We start from the raw sequence: 10,000 nt of genomic DNA, 5'->3' as shown, positions 1-10,000 counted from the left end.
CATGAGGGACATGTGGGTGTCACATTTAACAGATCACTGGCGACTCTTTGTGACAACAGAGGTAGAGCATGCCATCCTAAAGGAGAGATCACACATGTCAACGCCACAGTCACAGACAGCTCAAACCCCGTAATTACTCCACACACACACACACACACACACACACACACACACACACACACACACACACACACACACACACACACACACACACACACACACACACACACACACACACACACACACACACACACACACACAGAGACACAGAGACACACAGAATCTGCTTAGTTATGGCAGCTGACTGTCAGTTTGCAATCGAACACCAGTGTCACTTACAGCAGGATAAGCTGCAGTCTTTAGGGGTAATTCATCAGAGCTCTGCGGTCGAGGCTCTCAGCTCAGCTGCCTGACATTTGCTTTCCTTTAATTATGAGCAGCAGCATGTGACAAATTATCGTCCTGTCCAAAGCATTTATAGAAGTCTTTTTAGAGGCTGCATTTATTCTCTGAACTCTGTCAGACCTTTCACTCTCACATGGAAACACTCAGGTCTGGACCTTCAGTGTTAATATATGAGGACTGTCAACCTCCGTCAGACCTCCAGTCTCAAGGAGAGTGATCTCCAGGTAAGTATTGTACATTTGCATGGTCCCTTTTGCACAGGGTATTAAAGGACATGGAAACGTAAATGGAATATTTGAAATTCTAACAGAATATCAAAATGTAATGTGTAATCCAGCTTCAACAAAAATCTGAGTGACAATAAACATCCACAACTCTGAAAAAACTCTGTTCAAAAACAGCTTCTTTTACAGGTCAGAGCATTTCTCAGGACTGTGTGGGCGTGGCCTAACTCTTTGATTGACAGGTCAAGAGAGAGTTCACCGCCTGCATGTTTGAGCCGTCTGACTCTGATAGTTTTATCACTCCGTAGTCTCCGGGGCATCAGGACCATGGGACGCCCGGAGCAGAGGAGGCTGAAGGGTAGTATGTGCACGCAGAGGAGCTCGGCTCCAGGTGTCAGACAGAGCTGTTTGTCTAAACTCTGAGCTGTTTGGGGAAAGTTAGAGAACTGCTCCTAGGGAAAGTTAGTGAACCGGTCCTGGGGACAGTTAGTGAACCGGTCCTGAGGAAAGTTATTGAACCGGTCCTGGGGACAGTTAGTGAACCGGTCCTGAGGAAAGTTAGTGAACTGGGGATGAGGAAAGTTAGTGAACTGCTCTTAGGGAAAGTTAGTGAACCGGTCCTGGGGACAGTTAGTGAACCGGTCCTGAGGAAAGTTATTGAACCGGTCCTGGGGACAGTTAGTGAACCGGTCCTGAGGAAAGTTAGTGAACTGGGGATGAGGAAAGTTAGTGAACCGGTCCTGGGGACAGTTAGTGAACCGGTCCTGAGGAAAGTTAGTGAACTGGGGATGAGGAAAGTTAGTGAACCGGTCCTGGGGAAAGTTATTGAACCGGTCCTGAGGAAAGTTAGTGAACCGGTCCTGAGGAAAGTTAGTGAACTGGTCCTGAGGAAAGTTAGTGAACCGGTCCTGAGGAAAGTTAGTGAACTGGTCTCTAGGAAGTCAAAAATGTATGGAAGTTGAGTTCTAATTTTTTTTTTACATAGTTTTTAGTATTTACATATGGTCTGAAATATCATAGGTAGAACGTTTTTGTTGATTTGGGTTACCAGAGGCTTTAATAAACACCTTCATCTTAATATGTTGTTTAATAAAGAAACAAATGTGACCAGCTATTTCTGTCAGCACAGTTATGTAAAAGCAAGAGCACAAAGCGCCTCCATACTGTAACTTCTGTCACTTCATAAAGTCACAGTAAGACTATATGTGTGGGAGGATTCCCTCCAGCATGAGAACATTGTATACTTATGTGATTGTGTGTGTAAGAGAGAGAGAGAGAGAGAGAGAGAGAGTATGTGTGCTGACTAAGGACTATTTCTTATTAGATTAGATGTGGTTCCCACAGCAAGTCGCAGGCCTGCGGCACAAACACACAATACCACGCAGCTTCCTGCTTTCCCTCTTCTCCCCTCTTTCATCACTTGAACACACACTAAAGAAGGTGGCAGTGGTGCAGATGTAGACATGATGCCACCTTTCAAATCCTTTCAACCTTCTGTCTGATACTGAGTAGATCTGAACGATAACAAAAGCAGAATAAAGCGAGTAATAAAACACAACAGACAGAAGAATCCAGAGGCCTTTCTCTACATTCACTTTCATCCCCTTCAGCAAACATCTCCTATCACATCAGCTGTTTGACCAGCAGTCATTAGAGACACAAACACACCCACACACACACCAACAAGAACTAAGACAACAGCTAAAGATAAGTCCAATAAACCCCACAGAGTCAGACCTCTGTGGTTAAAAAGGTCTGAGAGGATAATCAGGTTCAGTGGCAGAGGGAGATCTACGGTCAGTGTGAAGAGCTGCATGTAGTGGAAACAGCTGTGGCTGCAAAACTTCTTCACTGTGGAAGAAACTCAACCCCCTATATAATGCACCCGAAGCAACAACTTACGAATAACAGAGGAGAAATCTGTAAAAAGGCCCCCTCACTAGTTTCTGCAGGGTTTTAAGACCGTTCTTATTCACCACAGAAGGCAGAGATTGGTGGATTAGAAAAGCAAGCTGGGGAAAGACGGTAAACGTCAAAACCCCGGCAGGGCTTGTATTTTGGGGCTATGGCCTTCTTATCCTGTGTCTTGACAACAGAGGGGACAAAGAGCCTTTTGAGGAGTCTCAACAGAGGGTTGATTCTGTCACACACAGAGCTGTGGTCTTGTTGTTCCCAGCCTGGCAGATCTCATGAGTTTGCCTCATTCCTGACGTCATTCACAGATTCACTCGTTCCAACTTCCAGTTTTGTGAGAGTGTGACCTGAAGTCAACAGAGGTGTTGATGTTCGAATATTAAACACATCATAGCCTCAGACGATTCAGGTGCAGCCCTGCAAGCAGCAAGCATGCATCTTTTCAAGTGTTAAGATAAGATATGATGTCTGTGAAGGTTCTCAGTCATCCAGGTCATGGTAATCCAAAGCTTGATCCATAAGGCAACTGTAAGGCAACTATTTCTAACAGTCCAGTTGCCTTACAGATCAAGCTTTGGATAAGATAAGATATTACTTTACTGGGGGATTCAGTTGTTGCAGCAACCCAGACATAAGTACAATCAAGAAAAAGTTCCAATTAGTAAAATAAAAAAAGTTGACGTTTGTGATAAAACAGAGGTCCTTCTCATTGGCACTAAATCCACCCTTTCAAAAACAAACAACCTCTCCATCCTCATCGACAACTCCTCCGTCTCCCCCTCCCCCCATGTTAAGAGTCTGGGTGTCATCCTCAATAGTACACTGTCATTCCAGTCCCACATCAATAATGTCACTCGGTCAGCATACTTCCATCTCCGAAACATCTCCCACCTGCGTCCGTTTCTTCCATTTTGGTTCTCCCCTGGTCACCTCCCGCCTAGTTTACTGCAGCTCCCTTCTTTTTGGTTGACCAGACAAATCCATCCAGAAACTTCAACTGGTTCAGAATCCTGCTGCCCGCATCCTCACCAGAACCCCCTCCACCAGCTACATCACACCTGTCCTGCAGCAGCTCCACTGGCTTCCCATCAAATACCGCATCCTCTTTAAGATTCTGTTCCTCACCTTCAAGACCATCAACCACCGAGCTCTTCAGGACCTCATTGAGCTCCTGTATACCAAAACACCCACCCGTAGTCTCAGGTCCTCCTCTTCCACCCAACTCACCCTCCCACCAACTCGCTTGACCACCATGGGGTGGAGAGCCTTCAGCCGCTTGGCCCCTTGCCTCTGGAACTCTCTCCCCCAGGACCTACAAAAGTCCCCACCTCTCCCACCACCTTCAAAACCCGCCTCAAAACTCACCTTTTCCACCAAGCCTACTCACTGTAATCTGTCTCTGTGGGACTGGAATGACTTCACTTCACTTTCATCATGACTTCACTTTCATTTTTCTAGTGTTGTATTGTTGTTCTGTTGTATTTATGTTTTATCTACTGTTGAGTGTTGTTTTTTACTGTTGGTATGTTGTAAGGTGACGAGTGTCCAGAAAGGCGCCTATAAATAAAATGTATTATTATGTTAGCATGTGCATATTGTCTGTTAAGACACACAATATCATGAATATTTCAGGTTCATAGGTCATGGTCATAGCTGATGAGCTACTTAAGTCAGGACCAAACTGTTGGTCTATTGTTGAACTGAGCTGTCCATAGAGTCAAGCTGCATGACGTACAGGACTATTTAAGTTAGAGAAGGAGGCAGGTGTGACTGGAATCATTGATTTAACATTCATGTAGGCCATGGAGAAAGTTCAACATACTAAAGGTATATCTTGGTTTGATGTGTTTACTAACCCTAACAGAGGAGATCATGCTGAACAGTCACAGTTATTCAACCCGGAGTTTCCATGACGCATGAAAGGGGTGGAGCCTGAAGTATGTGTCCAATTGCATGTATTAACAAGGATAAATAACCAGAGTGTTATTTCTTATCAGAAGGTTGGGGGTGCAATCACATGCTGAAGTGTCCTTGGGCGAGACACTGAACCACACACTGCCCCTGGTGGCTGTAACAGGGCTGTGTGGATGGGATTCATTAACACTGATAGATGCTGCTGTCAGAGGCTTCTTTTAAAGCAGCCTCTGCCATCAGTGTATGAATGTGGTGTGAATGTGACATGTGATAAAAGTGCTTTAAGCCATCTTAATACCAGAGACAGCACTATTTAAATACGGTCCATTTATATTCAGCAGCATGAGATCAGAATGTGAAGAAGTGAGCACATCATGCAGACTGAAATCAACACATCTGAAGCTCCAAAAGCAAAGAATGGCTGATTTTTTGAATGTGTAAATAAAGACTTAACATATCATTTTCTCCTCATTTGTACAAAACAGGTCCGACCAAAATAACACCATTTAATTGCAGGCCTGCTGGTCGTACCTCAAGTCTCTAAAAGTAGTATGGGAGGTAGAGCCTACAGTTATCAGGCCCTCTCCTTTGGAATCATCTACCAGTCAGGGTCTGGGAGGCAGACACCCTCTCTACTTTTAAGAGTAGGCTTCAAACTTTCCTTTTTGGTAAAGCTTATAGTTAGAGCTGGATCAGGCTTGGACCAGCTCTTAGTTATGCTGCTATAGGCTTAGACTGCCGGGGGGAAATGACACACTGACACACTGGGATCCTATCTCACCCCCTTCCCCCCAACCCCTTCATCACTTAATTTAACTCTGCCTGTCCCATTAAAGTTACTAACCATAGACCTTTCTGGAGTCCCTGAGCTCCATTGTCTCGTAGATTCCTCTGAGCTGCCGTAGACGTCCTCCTGCTGTGGACGTTCCAGACTCCAGCTGATACGGACGTGCTGGACTCCAGTGGCAACAGCTACTACTACTCGTCTCATCACTATCACCGCTCCCTCTCTCTCTTATTCTCCTCTATCCCTCTTTCCAGACCCAACTCGGTCGAGGCAGATGTCTGTCTAACATGAGTCTGGTCCTGCTCGAGGTTTCTGCCTGTTAAAGGAAGTTTGTCCTCTCCTCTGTAACTAGCTAAATACTGTGAGGTGCAATGCTCATGGTGGATTAAGGTGGGGTCAGACTGAGTCTTATCCTGTCTTGGTGTTGGGTCTCTGTTCATACTTTGACATAGAGTGGTCTAGACCTGCTCTGTTTGTAAAAGAGTCTTGAGATAATGATTGTTGTGATTTGGTGCTATACAAATAAAGATTGATTGATTGATTGATTGATTGATTGATTGATTGATTGATTGATTGATTGATTGATTGATTGATTGTTCGATGAATGTATTCATGGTTCAGATATGTTCTTGTGGCCTCGTTAGAAACACTGCAATGATAAGAAAGACGTATGAAGCAAAAAATAAAACTATATAAAAACACATTTTGATTTGGTCAGTATGCTTAATTTTTGTCTCATTAACTCAACCAGCACAATAATTCAGTGTTTCTAATCTTTATAATGATATCAGACGAGCACAATGAACCTTTTTACTTCATATGTTTAATATCAAACATCATATTGGAAAGCCAAAGTGTTTGGCTGGTCTCTCGCCCCTCTTAGATCTTAGTGACTGACAGACTGATCAGTCAGTATTAGGTCTATTTTTTATCCATTAATCTTGTTATCCAGAGCAGGGTAAGATAACATAGTGGTGTATACTAGTGACCAGTGCATTACCCTCACAGTACTGGAAACCCAGAGTGACCCTGAAGCGACCTTGCTAACAGCAGTTCCTGCTTCACAGCACACGCCTCTAGTGTAGTGATGAATGCATGTTTACATGAAGCTGCAAAGAAGCAGCAAAGAGCAAAGTCAAGCTCCACCAGATTTCCATCTGTGACAAACACTTTGAAACACATGGTACAGTTTACCTTTTAATTCATCTTTACATTCCTGCTGATCAGTCAGGACAGCACATTAATCAGAAACAGAAAGACCTCATCCACAGGGAGATGTTAAAGCGTCTCATCAGATAAAAGCAGGATGTCTTGTTATGTAAGGGTTAATTCTACAGCACTACGTTCAAGGCCTCACTGCACTGTGGGGAATAGTTTAAGAGCTTCACTAAGATCAGCCACAAACTCTGCTTTCTTCAGAGTTTGTCTCATCTTGTAAAGACTAAGGGAACATTGTGTCTTTTCATCTTGTTGGAGTAATTCTCATGACTGAACTGAGGAGGTGATGATCTGAAGAAAGTCAAGCTGGTGTGCCCTGAATCAAATTCTATGCCCCTCCTTTATTTACTCATTTAAAGTACTGCTAGCATTCAACCGCTGGTCTGTGTGTGCATCCTGTTTGACTGCAGAAAACAAATGAACATGCTCCTGATTGAGATCAGTGGCTCAACAGTACATACTGTATACATAATCACAGATAAAGGATAGTATAACAAGAGATCATTTTCTAATGATGTGAAACCAAAAGTAGGTTAGATGTTAAAGTATCCAGTCAAGCTGAATTAATTATGCCTGGTCAGTCCCTGAACCGGGCCCTGACCTGTAAACACACTCTAATCTTGTGAAGCTGGACAGCTATGATGTGCACTTGGCCTCATTTTAACCCCAAATTAGAATCCTGTGACTGATTATAGGACTGGGTAAAAGCAACTTGCCTGATCAGTTATGTGTGACATGCAGTCACAAACGTTGACTCATCAACTGAACAAACAATAATAGTTGGATGATCAATAACAGTTCTGGCAGAAATGTTGGTTGACTCTCAGTTTAACATAAGACTTCCACCAGATCCGTGTCTGGTCAGCCTCCAATCAGCTGTGTTCCGGCTCAACGCAGCACGGAGCAGGACCTCCGGACAGCTGGAGTCATGTGACCGAGGTTTACCAGCAGTAATCACTGAATCAAGCATTCTCCTCCTCCTCTCCTCATCCATGTTGTCTTTCTGGTCCTCTGAAAACCTCTGACCTGTTGACTCCAGGCCTGGCTCCGCTCATCATGACTTTGTTTGTTGTTGTAGTTAAGTGAAATACGATCTGGTGATAACACAGAGTGTTTTATTCTGAAAATTAACCGGATGTTTTCATTTTGTTTTGGTGAAACCTGACTTCCTGTCCCGCTCCATCTGCTCTGTTGAGATTGATGTGTCTTGCTCCGGCATCCGGCAAAAATAGAAGTCTTGTGTATCTGATCCGAAGGACTCTGACCTGCTGGATCAGAGACGCAGCCAGAACGCAACGGAGCGGATCCAGTGGAAGTTAACACATTGACCAGAATAGAAACCTATCAGATCTGGTGATGTGACGGATCAGAGACGACCAGGAAACAGATCTCATGGAATTTGGCCTGAAGGTGTTCTAAAGTTGGATTTCCCCAAATCTCTGCCATCAAAAGTATAACTTGATCAATATGTTACATTTTGTTGCAGAACTCTGACTCATGTCACAGACTGCTCAGTGATATACAACATATTTAATAAATAAAATTTGCTCAAACAAAATACAAATTCAATTTGCTGTGTTCACTACACTAAGTGCATCTTCCAGGAATCTGCAGCTTCATAATGAATTTCTTTGATTGATGGGACCTTACAGCGTGTTCAAGGTAAAAACAGTTCACATGAAAGCAACCCTCTGGGATGTTCCAAAGCAGCTAGCTTCCTACTCATTTAAATCCCCACAACATGACAAATCTAAAAGCAAGATGAAACTCAGACAACCTTTCAAAACTGGTGCACAATTCATCAAACACGGCTAAACACAGGACCACAGAGTCTGCAGGTAAACGGGGAAATTGGGGGTTGCTAATGTTAGCAGAGCTAGCACCACCAGCCAAGATTCAAGATTCAATAAAGCTTTATTGCCAAGCGAGCTCGCAGACACAAGGAATTTGACGTGGTGTTTGGAACACTGGTACTTGACAACAAGACAGTAAGGACAATAAATATAGAAACCAAAAATCTAATCTAAAAATTTGAAATTAAAAATTAAAAATACTATCTGTACAAACAAAGGTATAGAAGTACTTTTAAAGACATATGAAAATAGTGTAAATAGCAGATGTATATAATAATATAATAAGTCTTGGGTTCTCCTTGCAGGTTAACATCCACCTGCCCATGCTGTTACACAGTCTACAAACAACTCTATCTCTGTTTTATAGATCAGAGTTCTGACAGACTGCTGCACTGTGCCATCTGTCACCTGTGCTTGTTTACATCCAGGTAGTAGAACATAATGCATTATGGCAATCAATATGAGCTACACTCTGGCTAGTAGCTGTGCTAATACTCAGACACATCACATTATCAGCATTTAAGGTCCTACAATAATAACAAATATTAATAACTTGTTTAAGCAGCGACTAATTCTTGTGCTGACTAGTGAGAGTTGAGTCAACATGCACATCCTGAGTTCACATTCTGGGATGTTTATGCTCACTTCTTCAGAACTGACATAACTCCGTTTTGTTGGATGTTAAATGAATACTTTGCATTCAACATGAGCTGATCTTTCTTCACCGTGCATTAATGATGTATATCAAACCAAAATACTGACTTATTCTTTCCAACATTACATTATCTGCTCACTCACACAGTTTCAGAGTCCATGTTGTTGCCTGGTGGTGTTCTCATGATGACCCAACCTCTTTAATACCAAGCACAAGACTTCCTCCCCCTGACAGGACCACAGGCTAACAAGCATTTCATGAAGGCAGTGAGTGAGTAACATGGGAATGTGTTAACCAGCAGCCGGTCTGTGAATGATTTCACACACGTTGGATGAAACAGCACATTAAATAAACACAGAGTCAAATAAAGATTACTGCTGCCAGTCTGCCATCCATACACACTTCTCTGCACTTAGACTCTTTTATATTCATCTATTAAGGGTTTTATGGAATGTCCTGTTTTTTTACTTATTGTCTCTGTGGTTTCATTGAACATCCTGTGTGTGTGCCTACAATAACTACAAAGGCTTTCTGATTCTGATTAATATATTACAAATGTTCAGTCCAGTTCTGTTGATGTGTCACACATTCGTCACAGTAATAGTTGTAACAAAACGTTGGTTTGTGTGTGTGTGTGTGTGTGTGTGTGCGTGTACACATTACCTGTTGCAGCATCTCCTCCGTGGAGGCCAGTTTTTGCCGGTGTTCCTCCAGAGAACTCTCCAGGTCTCTAATCTTCTCTCCCTGTGCCTCCACCTGGTCAGTCAAAACGCTCACCTAAAGGGCGACACAGAGGTCACACAGACCTCAGCTGAAGTGACACACTGAGCTGACCTGATACATGTGATGTTGTTGCATGTAGAAAGCAACAAATTCCAAACACAGAGGCATGGAAACACACAACCGCACACACAATGACACAAACACGGATATACACAAGAGACACATGTAGCAAGAGCAGGACCTTTCTTCAGACAAACACCTTCATACCTTTATACCATCGTCACGTCTCTTTCAACACACTCACGCT

At 43.1% G+C, this 10,000-nt stretch overlaps 1 protein-coding gene across 2 annotated transcripts in view; it reads right to left on the bottom strand.

The window, feature by feature from the left end:
- Window positions 1–9,743, bottom strand: part of ppfibp2b (PPFIA binding protein 2b) — a 55,404-nt gene extending 45,661 nt beyond the window's left edge. For both annotated transcript variants that reach the window (XM_034686409.1, XM_034686410.1), the window contains exon 1: window positions 9,634–9,743. In XM_034686409.1, coding sequence (XP_034542300.1) covers window positions 9,634–9,645 — 12 coding nt within the window. In that variant the 5' untranslated portion in view covers window positions 9,646–9,743. The remainder of the gene's footprint in view (window positions 1–9,633) is intronic.
- Between the last annotated feature and the right edge of the window lie 257 nt (window positions 9,744–10,000).

Source organism: Notolabrus celidotus, chromosome 6, assembly GCF_009762535.1.
Source record: "Notolabrus celidotus isolate fNotCel1 chromosome 6, fNotCel1.pri, whole genome shotgun sequence".
Taxonomy (NCBI): domain Eukaryota; kingdom Metazoa; phylum Chordata; class Actinopteri; order Labriformes; family Labridae; genus Notolabrus; species Notolabrus celidotus.
The sequence above is the reverse complement of the archived record's forward strand: the minus strand, read 5'-3'. Positions and strand labels throughout refer to the sequence as shown.